The 23602-nt window shown below is 43.5% G+C and overlaps 1 protein-coding gene across 12 annotated transcripts in view; it reads left to right on the forward strand.

Moving 5' to 3' along the window:
- The window catches only part of arvcfb (ARVCF delta catenin family member b), an 865966-nt gene that overhangs the window by 421320 nt on the left and 421044 nt on the right, over positions 1-23602 (forward strand). For 10 of the 12 annotated variants that reach the window (XM_034171110.1, XM_034171100.1, XM_034171112.1 and 7 more), the window contains one exon: positions 20711-20931. The exons of 1 other annotated variant lie outside the window; for it this stretch is intronic. In XM_034171110.1, coding sequence (XP_034027001.1) covers positions 20845-20931 — 87 coding nt within the window. In that variant the 5' untranslated portion in view covers positions 20711-20844. Of the gene's footprint in view, positions 1-12837; positions 12908-20710; positions 20932-23602 lie in introns of those variants that run through there. One more of the 12 variants, XM_034171102.1, reaches the window with a different exon arrangement.

Below are 23602 nucleotides of genomic sequence, written 5' to 3' on the forward strand. Positions count from 1 at the left end.
AGGTTGTAGAGGATTTGCAAATCATTGTACTCTGTTTTTATTTACATTTTACACAATGTCCCAACTTCATTGAAATTGAGGTTGTAGTACACAAAAGACATAGCTCTATTGAGTGCTGTTTTACTTTGTGTACACCATAGTAATATATGTTGGGAGATCTCATCCCGTTTCCTTGTTTGCAGCCAATCTTAAGAACATTGTGTGTCATAAATATCAGGTCAGTATAGAGAGAGGTGTAATATTGGCAAGTTTTGTGTGACAATTCTAAAGGACCTGATGCCACAGATTTATTGATGGATTTTGTTGTGTGGGCCGCCAGAAGAGGTACTGCTGGCCCACCACCAGAGGGCGCCCTGCCTGAAGTGCGGGCTTCAGGCACGAGAGGGCGCTACTGCCACGGACTCAGCCGGGAGTGACAGCTGTTACTCATTACTTCCTGACAGCTGTCACTCATTCTTCATCATCTCACTCCATAAAACCCAGACGTCATCTCCACCTCATCGCCGAGATATCATACTTCATTGGAGGTAATATCCTCAGCCTTTTTGATATTTTGTAAATCAGTTTATTGTGAGTGTTTGCAGGAGTACCGGTCCTTTTTGTGGAGGCTGTGCAAGACGGCACTCTTTTTCCTCTGAGGGATCGCTGCAAGCATTGAGTGAGAGGTGGAGGTGGCATTCCCACCGCTGTTGTTACTGGGTGTACACACACCCACACTTGACTGTCTTTGTTCTTCGCCAGCAGTACCAGATCCGACAGTCGGGGACGGTGATCACCTGGGAATTCGGGACTTGGCGGCTCCAGTATTCACCAGGTTCTGTGGCTGGCGGAAATCGTGTGGTTCCGGCTCTTCTCAGGACGGACGTCTTCTATCCTCGAACCTGCCCACATGTCACCTTTGTGGATTGACTGTAATGATATTCTGAGATTGTCTGTATGTTCGTTGTGCACAATTCACAACATTAAATTGTTACCTTTTGGCTCATCTATTGACCGTTCATTTGCGCCCCCTGTTGTGGGTCCGTGTCACTACACTTTCCCAACAGGATATCTCGGCCAGCGTCATGGACTCTGAGGGGCGTCACCCGGCTGTTGAACGACCAATGGGAGAGCAGGGAGCGCAGGCGTCTGCAGGAGGCGTGATTGGTGAGCTGCAGCACATTCTCACCGCCTTTACGGCTCGGTTAGATCAGATGACCGAGCAAAACATCCTCCTGAACCGCAGGGTGGAGGCTCTCTCCGCACAGGTGGCGGCGAGCGCTCGGGCGCTGCTGCAGCTCGTCCTCCTGCCGACCCTGAGCAGGATATGAATGTTCCAGTGGTGGTTCAACAACCCCTCCCACCATCCCCTGAAGCATACATAAGCCCTCCTGATCCGTACGGAGGTTGTGTGGAGACGTGCGCGGACTTTCTCATGCAATGTTCGCTCGTCTTCGCACAACGTCCCGTCATGTACGCGTCAGATGCTAGTAAAATAGCTTATGTGATTGCTCTGCTTCGGGGTAAAGCACGCGCCTGGGCTACGGCGCTCTGGAAACAGAATTCACGGTTGTTATCAGCATACACTGGGTTTGTGGGGGAGTTCAGAACAGTGTTTGATCACCCTAACAGAGGAGAGACCGCTTCAACCGTGCTGCTGTCAATGAGACAGGGACGCGAGAGCGCAGCCACTTGTGCAGTCAACTTCCGCATCACGGCTGCGAGGTCCGGCTGGAATAACGAATAACGTCCGCGCCGCCTTCATAAACGGACTGTCGTTAGTCCTGAAGGAGCAGCTCGTAGCTAAGGAGGAACCGCAGGATTTAGATGGGCTTATCGATCTCATTATACGGTTAGACAATCGGTTGGAGGAACGCCGTCAGGAGCGAGGCGAAGGACGTGACCGGATACGTGCCGCCCCTCTCCCTTCTGGGTTCGAAAAGGGGCCGTCCTCCCCACGCTCCACAGCCGCAGCGCTCTGTGGGGCAACAGCTCCCCCTGCTGACGTTGTTAGGGAAATGCACAGGGCCAAAATGAGGAGGCTGATCCGCGGGGAGTGTTTTCTCTGCAGTTCAAAAGAGCACATACAGAAAAACTGCCCCAAACGGCCAAAGCGACAACACTCGCCCTTAGAGACTGGGCTAAGGGGGGGTCAAAACATTCAAGTGAGACACACACAGATTGCCACACGACTCCCAGTCACAATCCTGAGCGGGGATTTAACCCTTCAAGCCCCAGCACTGGTGGACACGGGGTCAGAAGGGAATCTGCTAGACAGCAGATGGGCAAGGGAGGTAGGGCTCCCTCTGGTGGCGCTTCCTTCGCCATTGCAGGTTCGGGCACTAGATGGCACCCTCCTCCCTTTAATCACACACAAGACACAACCAGTAACTCTGGTGGTGTCTGGAAACCATCGGGAGGAGATTGAGTTTTTTGTAACTCCTTCTACCTCCCGCGTGATTTTGGGCTTCCCATGAATGTTGAAGCACAATCCCCGGATTGATTGGCCTTCTGGGGTGGTGGTTCAGTGGAGCGAAACCTGCCATCGGGTGTGTTTAGGATCCTCGGTTCCTCCCGGTTTACAGGCTAAGGAGGAGGTCAAAGTCCCTCCCAATCTGACGGCAGTGCCGGTTGAGTACCACGATCTTGCTGACGTCTTCAGCAAGGATCTGGCACTCACCCTTCCCCCGCACCGTCCGTACGATTGTGCCATTGATTTGGTTCCAGGCGCTGAGTTCCCGTCCAGCAGGCTGTACAACCTCTCACGACCTGAGCGCGAATCAATGGAGACCTACATCCAGGACTCATTAGCTGCCGGGCTGATCCGGAACTCCACCTCCCCGATGGGGGCAGGTTTCTTTTTTGTGGGCAAGAAAGATGGCAGACTCCGTCCATGCATTGATTACAGGGGGCTGAATGAGATTACGGTTCGCAATCGATACCCGTTGCCATTGTTGGATTCCGTGTTCACCCCCCTGCATGGAGCCAAAATCTTTACTAAGCTGGATCTTAGAAATGCGTATCACCTGGTTCGGATCCGGAAGGGAGACGAATGGAAGACGGCATTTAACACCCCGTTAGGTCACTTTGAGTACCTGGTCATGCCGTTCGGCCTCACCAACGCCCCCGCGACGTTCCAAGCCTTGGTTAACGACGTCTTGCGGGACTTCCTGCACCGATTCATCTTCGTATATCTGGACGATATTCTCATCTTTTCTCCGGATCCTGAGACCCATGTCCAGCATGTACGTCAGGTCCTGCAGTGGTTATTAGAGAACCAACTGTTTGTGAAGGGCGAGAAGTGCGAGTTTCACCGCACGTCTTTGTCCTTCCTGGGGTTTATCATCTCCTCTAACTCCGTCGCTCCTGATCCGGCCAAGGTTGCGGCGGTGAGAGATTGGCCCCAACCAACAAGCCGTAGGAAGCTGCAACAGTTCCTCGGTTTCGCTAATTTCTATAGGAGGTTCATTAAGGGCTACAGTCAGGTAGTTAGCCCCCTGACAGCCCTGACCTCTCCAAAAGTCCCCTTTACCTGGTCGGATCGGTGCGAAGCCGCGTTCAAGGAGTTGAAACGACGGTTCTCTACTGCGCCAGTTTTGGTGCAGCCCGACCCTAGCCGCCAGTTCGTGGTTGAAGTGGATGCCTCTGACTCAGGGATAGGAGCCGTGCTGTCCCAGAGCGGAGAGACCGATAAGGTTCTTCACCCGTGTGCCTACTTTTCACGCAGGTTGACCCCGGCTGAACGGAACTATGACGTCGGCAATCGAGAACTCCTTGCGGTGAAAGAGGCTCTTGAGGAGTGGAGACACCTGTTGGAGGGAGTGTCTGTGCCTTTCACGGTTTTCACTGACCATCGGAACCTGGAGTACATCAGGACCGCCAAGCGGCTGAACCCCAGGCAAGCCCGCTGGTCACTGTTCTTCGGGCGTTTTGACTTCCGGATCACCTATCGCCCCGGGACCAAGAACCAGAGGTCGGATGCCTTGTCCCGGGTACACGAAGAGGAGGTGAAAACTGCACTGTTGGATCCACTGGAGCCCATCCTGCCGGAGTCCACTATCATGGCCACCCACACCTGGGACATGGAGAAGATCGTCCGGGAGGCCCTGGCACGGAGCCCGGACCCAGGTACAGGTCCGAAGAACCGTTTATACGTCCCACCAGAGGCCAGAGCTGCAGTCTTGGACTTCTGTCACGGTTCCAAGCTCTCCTGTCATCCAGGGGTGCGAAGGACCGTGGCAGTTGTCCGGCAGCGCTTCTGGTGGGCGTCTATGTAGGCCGACGTCCGGGAGTACATCCAGGCCTGCACCACCTGTGCCAGGGGCAAGGCAGACCATAAAAGGTCCCAAGGACTTCTTCAGCCGTTACCGGTGCCTCATCGCCCCTGGTCCCACATCGGCCTGGATTTCGTCACGGGCCTCCCGCCGTCCCAGGGCAACACCACCATCTTCACGATAGTGGACCGATTCTCCAAGGCGGCCCACTTCGTGGCCCTCCCGAAGCTCCCAACAGCCCAGGAGACAGCAGACCTCCTGGTCCACCACGTCGTCCGTCTGCATGGGATACCCACCGACATCGTCTCAGATCGTGGTCCCCAGTTCTCCTCACACGTCTGGAGGAGCTTCTGCAGGGAACTGGGGGCCACCGTGAGCCTCTCGTCCGGGTACCATCCACAGACGAACGGACAGGCAGAGCGGGCCAACCAGGAACTGGAACAGACCCTCCGTTGCGTAACATCCGCGCACCGGACGGCCTGGAGTAACCATCTGGCCTGGATTGAGTATGCGCATAACAGCCAGGTGTCTTCTGCCACCGGCCTCTCCCCATTTGAGGTGTGTTTGGGGTACCAGCCCCCATTATTTCCCGTGGTGGAGGGAGAGGTCGGTGTGCCCTCGGTCCGGGCCCATCTTCGGAGGTGCCGTCGGGTGTGGCGCACCGCCTGTTCTGCCTTGTTGAAAGCCCGGACGAGGGCCAAGACCCATGCAGACCGCCGGCGGTCCCCGGCCCCTGCATACCAGCCCGGGCAGGAGGTGTGGTTGTCAACGAAGGACATCCCCCTGCAAATACAGTCTCCTAAATTGATGGACAGGTTCATCGGCCCCTTTCGTATCCTCAAAGTCCTCAGCCCTGCCGCAGTGAAGCTCCAGCTCCCAGCTTCACTGCGGATCCACCCGGTCTTCCATGTTTCCAGGATCAAGCCTCACCACACCTCACCCCTCTGTGCTCCCGGTCCGGCACCGCCTCCTGCCCGGATCATTGACGGGGAGCCGGCTTGGACTGTGCGCCGGCTCCTGGACGTCCGTCGAATGGGCCGGGGGTTCCAATATCTGGTGGACTGGGAAGGGTATGGACCCGAAGAACGCTCCTGGGTGAAGAGGAGCTTCATCCTGGATCCGGCCCTCCTGGCCGACTTCTACCGCCGACACCCCGACAAACCTGGTCGGGCGCCAGGAGGCGCCCGTTGGGGGGGGGGTCCTGTTGTGTGGGCCGCCAGAAGAGGTACTGCTGGCCCACCACCAGAGGGCGCCCTGCCTGAAGTGCGGGCTTCAGGCACGAGAGGGCGCTGCTGCCACGGACTCAGCCGGGAGTGACAGCTGTTACTCATTACTTCCTGACAGCTGTCACTCATTCTTCATCATCTCACTCCATAAAACCCAGACGTCATCTCCACCTCATCGCTGAGATATCATACTTCATTGGAGGTAATATCCTCAGCCTTTTTGTGATATTTTGTAAATCAGTTTATTGTGAGTGTTTGCAGGAGTACCGGTCCTTTTTGTGGAGGCTGTGCAAGACGGCACTCTTTTTCCTCTGAGGGATCGCTGCAAGCATGAGTGAGAGGTGGAGGTGGCATTCCCACCGCTGTTGTTACTGGGTGTACACACACCCACACTTGACTGTCTTTGTTCTTTGCCAGCAGTACCAGATCCGACAGTCGGGGACGGTGATCACCTGGGAATTCGGGACTTGGCGGCTCCAGTATTCACCAGGTTCTGTGGCTGGCGGAAATCGTGTGGTTCCGGCTCTTCTCAGGACGGACGTCTTCTATCCTCGAGCCTGCCCACACGTCACCTTTGTGGATTGACTGTAATGATATTCTGAGATTGTCTGTATGTTCGTTGTGCACAATTCACAACATTAAATTGTTACCTTTTGGCTCATCTATTGACCGTTCATTTGCGCCCCCTGTTGTGGGTCCGTGTCACTACACTTTCCCAACAGGATTTGGCAGTAAGGCTTTGAAGTGAGGGACTGCTGCATCTCATCTGCTGAGGTGCACTTAGAAATACTGCCATGTGTAGATGTATTTATTACTTGCCTATTTTTAGAGCTGAGGGCTTGTGCTGAAGTAAGTTCATCCTTGAGGAAAAGTCTTACAAGATCGCAAGAATGTTTGTAGTGAGGTGCAGCCTCAACTTCAGCATGGAGTGTGAGCCTGTTTTCCCTTTTAATTAAACATGTTTACTCCTTAAGAGTAGTTGAGTCCAACCTGTTTGCATTTGTGGAATGAACCAAACATTTTCCATCTTTTTAGTCTTATCTCTTTTGATGAGCAATATTTTCTTAAACATCCACTGATGACATCCCCAAATGGCATTCCTTCCCTTGGAATTGTACTTTGATATCTGTCCAGCACATAAAGTTGCAAATAACTAGGACTTGTGTAATTGAGAAAGGGGTTAAACATTTTGACCTTGGCTCTGTTTTTATCCCCTTTGACCCAGACTATTAGCAAACATCTGCCATGGTGGCAAAGGGGAATTCTTCAGATGCCCCTCCCCAAGAATTCTGGGCTATTTTAAGCAGACCCAGAAATTGGTGTTGGGTGATAAGCTGGGGTGTAGCTGACATGCCTGCCATATTATTCTGTTTATGACTCAGGAAGCAGGAAGCTCATCTATGGATATAAATCATTTGTGTGTCATCAAATATGCACAATCAACATGGTTCAGTTTGTTGTCTGTTAACTCAAAACTTAATACTTTTGAAAATTAATGAGGCTCCTCTTTTTTAGTCAATCATATTACTACATGTTAACTAAATTACCAACTTGTGAATCAGGAATATTTTGTATCAGTGATAAGTATTGCTTCTTTTTTTCTTGTTTTATAGGTTGACTGCATTGGTGCAGAGGATCACCAAACCCATAGTTTGGCCTAGATCACAGTTTTGTTTTGTTTTTTTGAAACTGATTGGCTAATTATTTAAATCATTCCAAAAAAAAAAAAAAGCAAGGAGACAAATATGAATTTGCTTTCCATTTATTAAAAACTTAATGAACAATGAAACCTAGTAACATTTTCCCATGGTCCTGAATGAAAACAAGGTGTCCAATGTTAAATAATTAAGTATTATTTATTTCATATATTGTAACTGTATTTAAATAAATAATATTTTAAAATAAAATAGAATTGAAGTGCCAGGCACAACAAGCCGCACCCCATCTGATTGCTGTAGCCTGGCTGTGTCGAGTCCTTCTGAGCAGGCATACCACTCAGCAAAAGTCAGGAAAGGTATCTCCCCTCCCCAACACTTAATGGACTCCCAGCCATCGTGTTTTGACCCTGATATACACTTTAAAAGAGCGGGGACAGTTGATGATAATTTTGTTGATTATCATAAAAACTAGTCAGCAGTTGATGGGAAAAATGCCTTTTTTATACATCTTATGTATAAAAAAAGGCATTAAAATTAATTAACACCAGGGCAAAAAATAAAAAGGTTTTCTCAGAACAACGCTGTGTAATGGTTTTGGCTTTGAGTGTTGTTTATTCTGCATGTTTCTGGTGTCATTTCCTCCTTTTTCCTGTGTCTTTTGTTTTCCCCCATCTCTCTCTCTTTCTGTTTATTTGTCTCTGGGCATGGGTGTGGTGCTCTTCAATTCGTCACAGCTGCTTGATTACCAAGATGTCTACATACATTGACTTATCAGCCTTGTATCATGTCTACTTTGGCTTTTTGTCCACTCTTTGTCAAATTGTTGTCTGTGTCCGTGTGGATCACTACACCTTTGTTTCCTTGCCTGCATGACTCATTGCCTGCCAAGCCTCGCTTCATGATTACGCCAGTCTTCAGTTTCCTTTCGATCCCTTCTGAACGTGCTTCCCTGTTAATTCCTCAGTCTGCCGTTTGCTCTGCAGCTCCCTTCTCAGCCTTCTCCCCCTGCTCTACTTTCCCTTGCTGACCACCATCCTTCTTTTCCATCTGCACTTGTCTGCTGCCACAGCACTTTTCAATAAATTTTCTCCTTGTCCTTTATATTTGGAGTCTCTGTGTTGCATTTGGGTTCACCTCTTATATGTAAGAGGCTGTCTCATTTTGCTCAAAAAACTAATGACAAAACACTCAAACATCATAATGTCACAATCATAATGTCCCCATGCTGATTTGGCCATGACACCCAGGTTTTAGCTGCGTGAAACTCACTGAGCGAATCTTGTGGAATGATGTAAAGATTGTTGATGGAGCTTATATCAGTGAACGAGAAATCTCTGTGGTTTCTTACTGTGGCACTTTCAAATTGCAGCGTTCCACAAAACTGGAAGCTGGTGTATGTGTGACCTGTGTTTTACAAATGAACTGTTGTTTTTCTCAGTGTAGACAATGTGCTAACAGCTCGACACTGCATCTCTAACTGCTGCAGTTTCCTTGATACATCAATTTATTAACCCTCTGGGGTCCGAGGGCATTTTTTGGACAATTCACTCACCTGGCATAAATGTTTTATTATTGCTGTTAACAGCTCTCCCTGCATCCCACAATCAGGTTTTATGTCTCTTTTTTTCAGGACAACCTGTGCTTTCAGAATATATATGTTTTTGTTGTGTTTTATAAGTGTAATAAAGGTTTACAATCAAAAATAGGCAAAGAAAAAAATAAAGCGAAAAATAATTTTCCACACACATTTATTCAAAACACACAGCAAACTATAATAAACAACTGTTTTGACACTTTATAAAGGTAACTTGAGGTCTTGTGTGAAAGAATGTACAACAAAAAGGTTCAAACAATAAACACAAATGCACATATATACAAAATGGTCTATGTGTTTTAAAATTTTGCGTAAAGCATCAGAGAAAGCAACAGAGTTATTCAGTAACATTCACATGCAAACTAGTGGAGCAATCCTGATAGTTACACACTCTTTGTTTGAGCATGTGAGACTGTCATCAGAGGCTCTCCGTCTGCTCCTGCTTTCACTGATCACTGTGCATAATGGCGCAGGGCGCACTGAGTATGTACTAATAGTATGTACTCATTGGAGCACCCAGGGGGCTATTCAAACGGGCCAACTAGTAACATATCACTCCTGAAAACAATCTTTGGCTTTTCACGTGAGGTAAATCTGCCCTACGATTGGATTTTGGAAAACCATGTGACGGTGAACCAATTCCGATTGGACACTCACATTGTGCACGTCATCACACAGCTTCTATGAGGAGTACAAAGATGGCCGATGGCTGGCTCGAAAGTCCATGAAGTTAACTTTTCAGCAAAAAAAAAAAAAAGTGAGTTTCTTTCTCATATCATTAAAAAGTTATTTATAATTTAGTAAAGCTTGGTCTTAGCTGTTGTATACGATGGCGTCGGCCCCAGAGGATTAACTCATTGTTTTAAGGTTCTCACTAAAAAAAATTGTTACCTCAGACTTGGCTGTTTGATGTGAATTGTTTGTGATTTGGGGATTAGTTAAGGTGCGTTTACATATAACCAAGACGCGTTACGAATGTCATTTTTCTGTCATTTGTGACACATTCCTGACATTCTTAACGTGACTTAACGCATCTGAATAGGTTTCTTAATAGTGCATGTTGGTGAGTGATATTCTTGATATTCGTGGAGCATGTTTTTGCCTGTCAAAAAATCTTCCACGAATGTCACACACCACCCTCATTTTGTCTCACGTCATGGAGGTCGCAACTGAGCGTATTGATCCATCTTGATGAGTATTGATCCTTAATAGAACGTGACAACGTTCGTAGTGGTTTCTGTGATGGTTCTTGGAGCCCAAACTGTCACGTGTTATTACGAAGTGACACGGGAAACTGTCAAGTTTTGACATGACTTGTAACGCGGCGTCACATTTCACTGCGTGCCATGACAAATCAGTTTTCTGTCACATGCGCACAATTAAACTCGGCTCCAAATGTCGTTCCACAGTTCCTGCTGAAGCTCCTCAGGATGCTGTTGTAACCAATGAGCGGGAGAACGAGTCTGAGCCAGAGGAACCAGAGGAGAGGAGCCTCATGTGCAGCCAGACATCTCTGCACCTCCTCCAGTCCGGCGGAGGAAGAAGAATGCGCACAATTAAACCCTGCTGCACCGCATTCAGTTTGATTGCTGACACCAAGTCGGCTAAAAGTCTAATTTCATTGCTCTTCAGCGCGCTCCTGCAGCTGTTCCACCTGCTGCATGTGCCTGATGTTTGGGAAAATGCGTGAGACGAGAGCCGCATGAAGCCACACACCTGGCTCTGTCCTCCTCCTCCTCCTCCTCTCTGCACCACTCCATGGCACAGAGCCCAACTACGCATGCAGTCACAAAGTTCTTCTGAAAAACTGGAGTGATCTGAATTCGGTTGGATGAATATGGGTGTGTGGAGACAATTCACCTCGTTCACAACGTGACAGAACTTAACGATGCGTTTGTTACGCGCAAAAGCGCACATAGCGCGCAACAACACGGAACACTATTCTTGACCGTGCGTAATGGTTCCTGATAATTCTCCAGCAACACGTGCCATTAATCGTAACGTGTGGTAACAGGTTGCAGCAGTTCCTGAGGACACCTGACATCTCTGCCCCGAATCATCACATTCGTGATCAGCGGCCAAGAATGTGTACTTCACGGCATTTGTGACTTGTCGTCGTTATGTATAAAACGCAGCATTACAACTTAAAGTAGCCTGTATCCTTGAACATTGTCCCTGTTATATTTGATTTGTGTGTTCCGCGTCAAGCTGACAGTTGTCTGTGTAGTCAGTCAGATGTAGCTTGTACGTGTCTCAGATTGAGGCTTGTTAATTATGTGCTTATTTAATGCTTGTATTATACAGTATGTGTCATTTGGATTTCCAATTAAATTAAGACAACCTGCATTTAAAAAAAAACAACAAAAAAAATTTGTTATGCAGTTTACCCATTTCTGTCTTTTTTGGGGAAGTGTGAAGGAAGAGTGGGATCAGGTCACACTCAGCTCGAGAGAAATACATGAGCACACACAACAAACATCAGAGGAATTGTGTGTTTCAAAGGGAATCTCACCAGGTTCAGCAGTACAAAATGAACTCTCTTAGAATGCGCACACACAGGCACACAAATATCCTACCATGATGCACATACCCTCAATAGTGTATGTAAACTGATCGTTTTTTTATATCCTGTTGTTGTTGTTGTTGTTGTTGTTGTCATCATTGATGATGTAAAATACTTTCTTGTATAACATTCTGGTGTTTAAAAAAGGACTTGTTTTAAATTTTCAGAACCACAGTGACTTGTACATGAGTGAGTTCAAAGTGGTACTGCTAAATTTTTAAATTATTCTTTTAAATGAATGGCATTCAGTTTCAGTGTGATTTCACATTCATGCCATGCCAAGGTCATCAGCTTCCTAAGATGACTAGCTTGGCAAGTTATTGTGTAATTACCTTGAAAACAAAAGTTTGTGGGAGCTTGAATATAAGCACTTATTGCAATAAATCTTGTGTCCAATCAACATGCAGATTCGTATCGGATCTACGTGGTGATGCCAAGTGAAGAAGGGAGAAGCTGAAAGAACTTACTGTTGCCATCACTGACTAGTTTATTAGCTGCATCTTGCTAGTATCGGGTTGGTCTACCATTTGCCTTAAGAACTACCTTAACTGCCCTATTTATTCTTTGCATATATTCAACAAGATGCTTGAAACATTCTTCACAAAGTTTCCATTTGATGACATAGCATTATGCAGTTGCTTATGGTAGTGGAAGTCTTTGAAAATATGTGGACAAAAACAGAGCAGAAGAGGAGAAAGAGGAAGGAGAGAGAGCAAGATCCTGACCGGCAGAAGCTTCCCGCAGCAACCATGACGTGCAGCATCTATCAGAAACAGCACGCATCAAGACTAGGCTTCAGTCATCTCCGAGTCCACCATCCCATACAGGAATCAACCCAAGACACCATCTTCCTTCACCTGCAAGTGATGCCATGAGGACTTTGTAGTTGCCACAACTTTAAACCACCAGCAGCCTGAATTGCTGATACAAAGCAGAATAGATCAACAATTTCATGTTGTTTACACCATGTTTTGTCCCCAGAACAATTTTATGTTGTTTACACCATATTTTGTCCCCAGATCCTTCTCACCATGTGGTAACTGTGCCAACCACAAAGACACTGTACCAGGCTATTTGAAATGAGTGGTTATTTGAAGTACTGTTGCTTTGTTATCAGCTGGAACTCCTCTGGCCATTCTTCTCTGAATTCTTCACTCACTGAATGTTTATTGTTTATCACATTTTTCTTGGTGTACCCTAGATATGGTTGCTGGATATTATTATTTTTATCATTATTATTAGTATTACTATCATTATAAGGAAATTTGAGGGTATTATCATTATAACGAAATTTGAGGGTATTATAGCAGGTCATCGAGTTATTAGCAAGTTATACTATGATTTATATCACAGACAAATTAGCCATGAAACATAATATCCAACATGGTTGAATGTGAAAATCCCAGTAGATCAACAGTTTTGGCACCTTGACACTTGCACAAATTTGATACATAAAGTTGACTCATATGTTGCCTTTTAATACTTTAATCTGACTTTTTCTTTTGTCTTCTCCTTTGTGTTTTCTCTTTTTTTTCTACTTGTCCTAGTCCTCTGCTTCTTTTATAGTAGGGCATGTCTGTTTGCTAACATTGCTCAACCCACTTATCTAATAGGTCTGTATTGCTATGGATTGGAACATCCAACCCCATGTGTTTTTGTGCGGTCTGCCCCTTTGATATCACAGCACCATCCATTATGGATATCAGGCTGCGTGTGACAGTGATGTGCAATGTGGCTTGCACCTGTCTTTAAACCGTAATGGTTTATGATGCATTGTGTGATACCAAGCTTGGCTGGCTCTTGAAAACTCGCATGTTTTGCATTCGTGCCTGTAACCGTGCTTGTGTGTCAGAACGCATTATGGCCCCGTGCATGACATTTGTTGACTCAGATCATTCTTTTACACCTCTGACTGTCAAAACAAGAAGGATCTTTTCTTTGGTAAGTGTGCTATTGTGTTGTTTCATTCTGTTTGTTGTAATTGGAACTGGTGAATCAGGCTTGTGTTTTGCTGAGCTTTGTCTGTTGTGTGGCACCCTGTAGAGCATCCTTGCTAATTTCTCTGCCACACTGATTTTGGAGTATCACAGTCAAGTTTCATGGGAATAATTTGAGCCTGTTTCTTTACTTTGTTGTTTTAAGAAATCACAATTGACAGTAAAAGAGCAATGTTTAGACGTCATACCTCTGCCAAGGTAAAATAAATACATAAATAAATAATAATTAAATACAGCTTTCTGAATTATAAAATTATTCTTTGTTCTGAGAACAGAAAATTGGCTTGGACACCAAAATTGCATGTAAGTGGTTGGGCCAGTCTATTCCAACTAGACTGTGTAGACAGTAACTCAACAGTAAATGCTACCATCTTGTAATTCACCAAATTTAGAAGCCTGCATAATTAGGATGAAGTAATTAATTCATGGTGAACTTTTTGACACACCAGATCAATCCCAAAAGCAACTTTACTTTGCCATTGTAATCCCATAGACGTGTCTGCCACCTGGTGGATGGTTAATGGATGCTGATTGGATTATGTAACCATTACAAACAACAGTGGCACTTGCTTGTAGCTCGACTGCCACATGTTCAAACAGTGCGCACGTTGTGCACACTGCTATCAACTAACAACTTATGCTAGCAACTGCAGGGAGAAACATGATGCCCCCCTACATGGACAAATATGAGACAAAATGCACAACAGGAAGGGAAAGTAAAACTAGAATTAAAGAATGAATGCAACCTTTGGGCTGGAGATGATGCCAAACCATTTCATTGGTACTGCAGAACAGTGTAACTAACTCGAAAAAACATGCACTGCAGTGTTTGAAAACTCTTGCAACGCCCATGTTATGAACCTTGCTCTAGAGTCCACATGATGAAGAAAGCGTCACATGCTGTACTGCCATCTGCTGTACTGCCATCTGCTGAACACTGGCATCTGCTGGGTAGTTCAGAAATGTGTATCCACATCAAAATATGAATTTCATATTTAGAAGCTACAGTTAGCACAGGGTCTGTACATTGCATGGACATTGATAAATCCACTCCCCTCTTGATAAATCCAATCCACTCTAGCCAGAATTCCCCCAACTAAAAATACTAAATCAATAAAGTGTATAAAATCTCCCAAATAACAATAGCTAATTATCACAGCAATGACAAAATATGAGTTGATTAATAAAATTTACTTTATTGTGATTATTAGTTTTTCCTTAGAGTAATTAATTGGAAAATATTGAGAAACATCCTCCAAGGTCCAACTAGCACAGGAGGAGCCGATTTCCCGCACTTAGACTCTGTGTAAATTGAATTCTTGCAGAGGAAAGCATCTGCAAGGATAACAGCAATTTCAATTTATTTGCATTTATATAGCACCAAATCACAACAGAGTTGCCTCATGGCACGTTACACAAGTAAGGTCTAACCTTTCCAACCCCCAGAGCAAGCACAGGCAACAGTGGTGAGTAAAAACTGCTTGAGGTTTCTTCCTCAGAGGAAGAAACCTCAAGCAGACCAGACTCAAAGGGGTGACCCTCTGCTTGGGCCATAACAGCACCTGTGACATTCCCTGTTTGTTCCTCTGGCGTCAGACACAGACTACTATAAGGACACAGACTGTAGCCTCCATCACCCCACCCCGCCCCCACCCACAAACACAAACATTCAGTAAAGTAAGTCCCTTCGGCTTCCCTTCTGCGCTGAAACCAAGCACATTAACCACTTGGCCACCACCTCTGCAAACACAGACATTCAGTAATGAATATCAAAATGTGCAGTAAATAATATAGTCTGTATACATGTCTAAAACTTAAATCCTGCCTCACTAAGCATTTGGCACCTTAATAATTTATTAAGCACTTTTTTTGGTATTTTAAGAAGGTCTTGCTGTTGTGTTGTTTTTTATGTATAGCTATTTGGAAAGTGCCACCACAATTTCATTGCAGAAATACAATGACAATAAACATCTATTCTGTTCTATTCTATTCTATTAAGTTATACTTAATCCATTTGCAGTTCATTATTGGTAAGTGCTACCATTGTGTTGCAGCAGTGTTTCATTATTTTTGTAAGTTACAGTCTTTATACAATATGTTGTCAGTGGTGGGCACAGATAACCAAAAAATGAACTTCGATAACAGATAATATAACTGAAAAGTTATCTTTGATAAAGATAAACCGATAAACCACCCAAAAATGTATCAGAAGTTACAGATAACCGATAACTGACGGTGTTGTCTATGGGATATTTGCAGTTACTAAAGAGCTGAAATTGATTTTTAACACGATCGCTTTTGAAAGCATCAAAAGCAGTAAAAGACCTAAAGAATAAGCAAGAATGTTTGACCATGCTGCCCCCTGCAGGAAGCAGCACAGACAAATCCTGAGAGCACCCATGAAAACTCTTTACTAATCATAATCATTTTTCTTTCAACATTCTGCCCCTGCTAGAAGCACTTGTTTACAACAACGCACCCACAACAGAGACGCACCGAGAACAGCCATAAGACCAGCTTCTTATCAATTTCAACACTCCGGTCAGGCGGAGGTCTTGAAAAATAAAGTCATACTAACTTATGGTTTTTTGAAATTACTGCTAGAAATAACTCAATGAATGTCAATTCTGTCATATTGTACAAAGTTAAAATATAACATATATCTTTTAATGTTGAATAAGGCACTAATTCTGAGGTTTTGTAACAAACACAGACCGCAAAGCATTCTGGGTAAAAGTGCTAAACAGTGATTGGTTCAGTAATCCATTATGTAAACCAACACGTTAATGTGACGTGTGTCGTGTGTTGGTTTAAAGATAAATGTGCTTTTGTAAAATATTCCATTTTTATTTGTAAAAACAGGCATTTTTATGGAGCCCTGGAAGTGTCATCGCAATTGCATGTTTTAAAACTTTTGTGATGTTGTAAAACGTGCACTCATTATTAGTAAGTAAGTAAGTAAATTTATTTATATAGTGCCTTTCACAGACATAAGGCCATGTACACACGTTGTCGGGTATTTGTAAAACTGAATATCTTACCCTTTCAGTTTGGGGAAAAAACTTCATCCACACTACGTCGTTTAAAAAAAAAATCCATCCACATCGAACCGTATAAATGTGCTGTAATTAGTCTGCCAAACCTTTGGGTGGCGGTACTGATTAAATTCTATCCAATCAGGAGCCTTATTCTCTTGTCATCACTTCCACAAAAACTAAAAACCTGGCGCCAACCTCGTTCATGTGGGACCGATAAGGAGTCGGAATTACTTCTAACCGTAGTTTTAGAATACAAAGTTAACAAATATATGCACACAAAAAGCGCCTGGACAATGGACAATACCAACACTTGAGAGCAGCCATGTACCCAGACGTTTAATACTGCCATGAACACCCCTGGCCAGTAGATGGCAGTAGCGGCCTTGAAAAAAATGTCAAACAAAATTCCAGATAATCCGTGTCTGCTACATTTAAGATGCGTGGAATTTAACAAACGCAAATACACTAACGTCTATAAACCCAAAGAATATATTCACGAGAGTTTTAGGCACTAGAGGTTAATGCTGTTATCTGTGGACCCTGAACAGAGTGTCTGAAATGCATTTGTCTTGTCGTGAACGTCTGAGATTACCTTATGCTAACCCATATGCATTGCTGCCTGGCATAGCATGTGCTCACAAAACCTTAAAAATTAGCACATTACTTTAAAACGAAAACATATATCTGATATTTTCACTTTATAAACTTCAGACATGACAATAATTTTAAATAACTTGTCTAAAATGAGTGGTTAAAATTTGAACCATAAGTTAAACATGTATGCCTCTGGATGACTTGGTGACATTGCGATTATATTAGTATGGTGTTAAAGGAAATGACTTTTTTTTTGGTCACCAGTTCTCCTTTGCTTACAGAGGATAGAGTGGTTTCTGTTTGCAGAGAGTAGAACAACATGCCTATTAGGAAACTTTTAACAGGCAGGTCTCAACAGCTTTAACAGTTTTAAAAATGTTTTTCACTGTTCATCTTAGTTTAGTACGTTATCGGTCTAACAGTTATCGGACGGTAATTCATCGGAAGATAATTACTCCGGTGATGGTTTTTAAATTTATCTAAAAAGATAATCCGATAATGAAAACATTATCTTCGATAATTATCTATTATCGGAAGTGTGCCCACCATTGAATGTTGTATAACTGCCTCGGTGCTAGCTTGGTGTTAGGTGTGATGTCCAAAGCCTTAACATTGTACCTAATGTGGCCTGAGCCCCTATTGTGAGTGATGGGATTCATTTGCTTTAAAAAACTACATACTTGAGTTAGCTGAGGACAATGAATTTAATCTTTTATACGTCTTGAAAACCACTAGTCACATAGCAATACTAAAAAGCTAATGTTGGCACAAAAAGTGGCAAGCATTACATAGTGTGATGCTAACTGGTACCACGTAACATGATGCTAACAGGTGTCACATAATGTGTTACTAATGGGCTTACGTTAGCATAAAAACTAAACTAACTAAAGTTAGCATGAGCTGAGTGCCTCCATTGCCAGAAAAGGGGATGTAATATGTAGATGTTATTATGTATGTGTCGCAGACATGAATGAGTGAAGCTCTTCAGCATCTCATCATGTCATTTTAGGTCCTTCAGACTTTTTCAGTAAAGTGGTTCTTGGGAACATGAGCATGGTCTAAAACCTTTCAGCTTCTGGGGGGGCAGATCCCCAGCCTCCTCGCCTTTTAAACAGTTTTTTTTTTTTTTTTTTTGCCCTTTCAGCTTACAGCCCTGCCACTTTAAGCATTTTTTTTAATGTATATGTAAATTAATATTCAAAGTTTTCAGCTAGTTGACAGTAGGGCTGTACAATATGGACAAATTATTGTATCGCAATATTGTCATATAAATTGTCATGTAAATGTCCACTTATATACATGCTGTCCATATTCTTGAGCTGCTTAGGTGGGTAGGGAGAGTTCCTCATGGGATAACCAAAGCTTTTCAACCTACCAATCCCTGGTTCTCAAGACCAGGGCACCTAAGTAGCTCTACTCTCTCTTTTTTTTTTTTTTTTTTTTTTTTTAAAGATATTTAGGTGTACCTTAGTAAACACTAGTAGAGTTCCACCTTAGATTTGGAATGTATAATAGAAGATATACCTTACTGAATTTTCATACGATATGACTATGATTTGACACAAAGTGCAGCAACAGTGAAAATTAAACACTTAAACAAAACAGTAATAATACACACTCATTTTGGCAGTCATCATAAAGGTTAGGATACTGTGCTCCCCAAAAGTATTGGAACACTTGGAATTTCACACATTTTAATTTGTTTAGCCATTTTAAAATACAAGAAATACAAAAAAATAAAATAAAGAATAAACATTTCTAAAATTTTCTTCCTCAAACTCAAACTAAAAGCAAATGTCTAAAACTTGATAACACCTGTAAATAATAATGCGTTTTATTGACAGTTTTCTTTAGACAAGTCAGGGGATGGAAACATGAACATTTCTTGAACTTTATTTACATCAATTATGAAGAAATACAAAAGTTTCTTTCACCAAAACATCAAATCTAGGCTTTCATTTCAAATGTACTTTCTGTCAAATTGTAGCTGAACTTTCAGGTCTTCTTTTTAAGAAAATCCTCCTTGACACCACTTCATCAGGTAGCTGGATTTTATATTTTTAATTCATTTATATCAAGTTGTCGAGATTTGCTTTCAGTTTGAGTTAAGGAAGATCATTTTAGAAAAAAATGTATTTGAAATGGAATAAACAAATTAAAATGTGTGAAATACCAAGTGTTCCAATAGTTTGAGGGCAACTAAGAAACACTGAGGATTTTACATCTCATATATAGTGCAGCAGATAAGAGAATATTTAGAGTGGAATCCTGCAAATGGTGATACAAGCATCAAATTTGGCACAAATAATCCATAGACATGAACTGGTTGGCCACTTGAATTTTCAATAGCCAGCCAGGTAGGGGTCAATTGAAAAATTACACAAGGGTCAAAATTAAAAGATGCTCCAATCATAGAAAACTACACCACATTGTTTGCTTGTATCACCATTTGAAGGATTGTTTCAGTTATCTGCTGCACTAATAAGCGATGTGTTCAGTTCAAATCTGAAGCAAACATTTTTCTTCTTCTACTAAGGTGGATTACAACTTTTTGTGGTACACAGCACCAAGTACTGGACAGGATTAACCGAGGAGTCAGTGTTACTCACCTGATTTGAAAATGAAGGTCTTTCAACCATACGTGGTGGTGCCTTGACATGTTCAATCATCTGTGTCCAATCAGATTTCAGGGGAGTCCAGTGAAACCCTGGCCTCCGCTCTAGCTCAACCCATGCCAGGAAGTGTTCAACATTGGACATTTTCCTGTTTTCACTGTGACTAAAATTTGGCACTTCCTGTTTGAGCGTGAGCTCCCACTGAGTTCCCGCAAGATTCCATGGGATCTCGCCTGTCAATCCAGGAAGTGTTGTTGACATTTGAACATTTCCTGTTTCACTGGGATTTGATTTTAGCACTTACCCTAGTTTAGGACAATCTGTACCATGAGTACAGGTTCGAGTATAATTTGTCTAAACATATTTAGAGTTCTAAATTTTTATAGAAAAGTCTTACTGCAAAACTTCAGGTCATTTTACGTGTTGCCAGAAAAAAACGTCAGTCTGGTTTGGCTTTTGAGTTTTTCACAGGACAGACTAATTAACATACAGTGCATCCTGCACTTTTTCACATTTTTTATGTTACAGCCTTATCCCAAATTGGATGAAATTAATTTTTTCCTCTAATTCTACACATAATACCCCATTATGATTGTGTGAACAAAGTTTATTTTGAATTTTAGAAATGACATGTAAGCATTCACAGCCTTTTGTCATGAAGCTCAAAATTGAGCTCAGGTGCTGTGAATAATTCTGGATGCACTGTATAATAGACACACAGATTTGTATCGTTGTTTTGCAAAGCATATGGAATCTAATGGTTCCTGCTCTGTGCCAGACCGAACCTGTTCACCATATTTTGTCAAAATCTGCTGACATGAGCTGTAGCTCACAGATGAACTGTATCAAACTAAACCTCTTGGCAAGGTTTTTACACAGATATGATTAGTAACAGATAGACTATCCATTCTTGAGATCAATTTGCCATCACTCAAGCATTCCATTTCATTTGAGTGTCATATTTGTTGATTTTCTTCATGAACATATTTCAAACTTTGTACTACTGTATGCCTTTCCATATCCTGAATGTTGCATCTTGGACATCAAAATCCTCTATTTGACTCTGTACACGCTTCATCTTGTTAACGCCACATATCCAGCCTAGTGGGTGTCTTGTAATGACCTGCTGCCCACTTCCTTCCTTTCTTTCCTCTCCCTTCCCAACCTGGAAGATTTGTACGACTGAGACAAATAGTGGACATGGAGGACTATGATGTTCGCTCGGCTTGCCAGCATCCTGGCTTCGGTGAAAGAGCAGGAGGCTCGCTTGAACAGTTGACCCGAGCCCTTGAGGAGGAACGACGAAATGTTACACTGCAGCTCGAGGTGCGGCCAATCTGCCATCCACTCTCCTACCAGCCAGTCGCTAGCATGGCAGCAGGTAGTGATGCAGGTAAATGCCCCCCCCCCCCCCCCGTTTTGAACCGCTAAATGCATCAAACGCTTTTTCCTCCTTGCCATGTGATTATACATCTACAACACTGCTGTCCCCTCTTGTCCTCACACTCCATTCCAGTAAGCTCATTCAGTGATTGTGTGTTCAAGGTCATTGCTCTCCCCCCCATGCATTTCATCATTAATTGGCCTGTGTGATTTGGGCCACTTGATGTTATTATTTGAATCCACTGTCCTGGATGTCATGTGTTAGCTGCTGTGTGATGATTCATCTTTAGAGGCAAAATGAACAGATTCAGCCTCTCAATCTGCTTTCTTTTGCTACGTGCTCTTCCTCCACTGTTTGCAGTCCAATCCCAGGTACTTTCATTCAGTGCTTTGTAATGTCATCTGGTGGCGGTGCTGATTTCATTTTGCCTTTCACTCAACTTTGTTCAGTGCCTGGCGAATATTACAATCCCGGAAAGGGGGCTCTTGTTAGTGGTGGCTCTAACTACAAGGGGAAGAAATGTGCAAAATGCATGTAAGAAACACAGCAAAGGTAATTCTCTAAAATGTTAGCAATGTCTAGAGCCCATTGATATATACAAATAAGACTGTGTTCTACAAAGGGAAAATATTAAAGACTGCATTTTCTCCATTAAAAAATCCCAAGGTCTGACAACAAATTTTGTTATGTTACAGCCTTATTCCAAAAAGGAGTAAATTCATTTTCCCCTCAAAATTCTACCCACAACACCCCATAATGACAACACGAAAGAAGTTTTTTTTTTTTTGTTTGTTTGTTTTTTTTTTGCAAATTTGTTAAAAATAAAAACTAAGAAATCACAAGTACATAAGTGTTCACACCCTTTGCTCAGTACATTGTTGATGCACCTTTGGCAGCAATTATAACCTCAAGTGTTGATCCCACAAGCTTGGTGCACCTATCTTTGGGCATTTCTTCCCATTCCTCTTTGCAGCACCTCTCAAGCTCCATCAGGTGGATGGGGAGGCATCGGTGCACAGACATTTTCAGATCTGTCCAGAGACGTTCAATCGGATTCAGATCTGGGCTCTGGCTGGGCCGCTCAAGGGACACTGACAGAGTTGCCTGAAACCCACTCCGTTTGATATCTTGGCTGTGTGCCAAGTCCTGCTGAAAAATGAACCATCACCCCAGTCTGAGGTGCAAGAGCGCTCTGGAGCAGGTTTTTCATCCAGGATGTCTCTGTACATTGCTGCATTCATCTTTCCCTCAATCCTGACTAGTCTCCCAGTTCCTGCCAGTGAAAAACATCCCCACAGCATGATGCTGCCACCACTATGCATCACTTTAGGGATGGTGCCTTGTTTCCTCCAAACATTATGCCTGTCATTCACACCAAAGGGTTTAATCTTTGTCTCATCAGACCGGAGAATTTTGTTTCTCATGGTCTGAGAGTCCTTCAGGTGCCTTTTGGCAAACTCCAGGTGGGCTGCCATGTGCCTTTTACTAAGGAGTGGCTTCCATTTGGCTGCTCTACCATCCAGGCCTGTTTGGTGGATTGCTGCAGAGATGGTTGTCCTTCTGGAAGGTTCTCCTCTCTCCACAGAGGAATGCTGGAGCTCTGACAGAGTGGCCATTGGGTTCTTGGTCACCTCCCTGACAATGGCCCTTCTCCCCAGATCTCTCATTTTAGATGGACGGCCAGCTCTAAGAAGAATCCTGGTGAATCTGAGCTTCTTCCATTTATGGATGATGGAGGCGACTGTACTCATTAGGACCTTCAAAGCAGCAGAAATGTTTCTGTATCTGTCCCCAGATTTGTGCCTCAAGATGATCCTGTCTCAGAGATCTACAGACAATTCCTTTGACTTCATGCCTGGTTTGTGTTCTGACATGCACTGTCAACTGTGGGACCTTATAGGTAGACAGGTCGGTGGTTTTCTAAATCATGTCCAGTCAACAATATTTACCCCAGGTGGACTCCAATTAAGTTGTAGAAACATCTCAAGAATGAACAGTGGAAGCAGGATGCACCTGAGCTCTATTTTTAAGCTTTATGGCAAAGGCTGTGAATACTTATGTACATGTGATTTCTTAGGTTTTTTTGTTTTGTTTTTAATATATTTGCAAAAATCTCAAAAAACGTTACATTGTCATTATAGGGTATTATGTGTAGAATTTTGAGGGAACAAAATAAATTCATCCTATCGCTAAGGTCCTTAGGGCCCTTACAAAAATTGTTAAGGGCACTTGGGCAAGGTCCTTTACCCCCAGTGTGTACTGAGTGCTTTGCATGGCACCACTCCTGGCATTGGTGTGTGAGTGTGTCCATTACAGTTAAGATACAGTCCATTTATGTATTTTGGAATAAGGCTGTAACATAACAAAATATGGAAAAAGTGAAGCGCTGTGAATACTTTCTGGATTTACTGTACCTTGTTGTTGCAGATGATTATAACATGCAGTCTGGCTGTTCAAGATGTTTAAATGCTTCTGATATTTCTATGTCTGTTCTGTTTTTACTGTTAATATATGTTCACTACTTTAAAAAACACTGAAGTTAACATTTACAAAATCAGAACACACAAGCTTATAGTGAAAGAGGATTTACGTCTGGCTTTGACATCTAAGGTAGGGAAGTATTACAGTGGTCCCTCGCTATAACGCGGTTCACCTTTCGCGGCCTCGCAGTTTCGCGGAT

The sequence above is a fragment of the Thalassophryne amazonica genome, chromosome 5 (genome assembly GCF_902500255.1).
Source record: "Thalassophryne amazonica chromosome 5, fThaAma1.1, whole genome shotgun sequence".
In the NCBI taxonomy this organism is placed as follows: Eukaryota; Metazoa; Chordata; class Actinopteri; order Batrachoidiformes; family Batrachoididae; genus Thalassophryne; species Thalassophryne amazonica.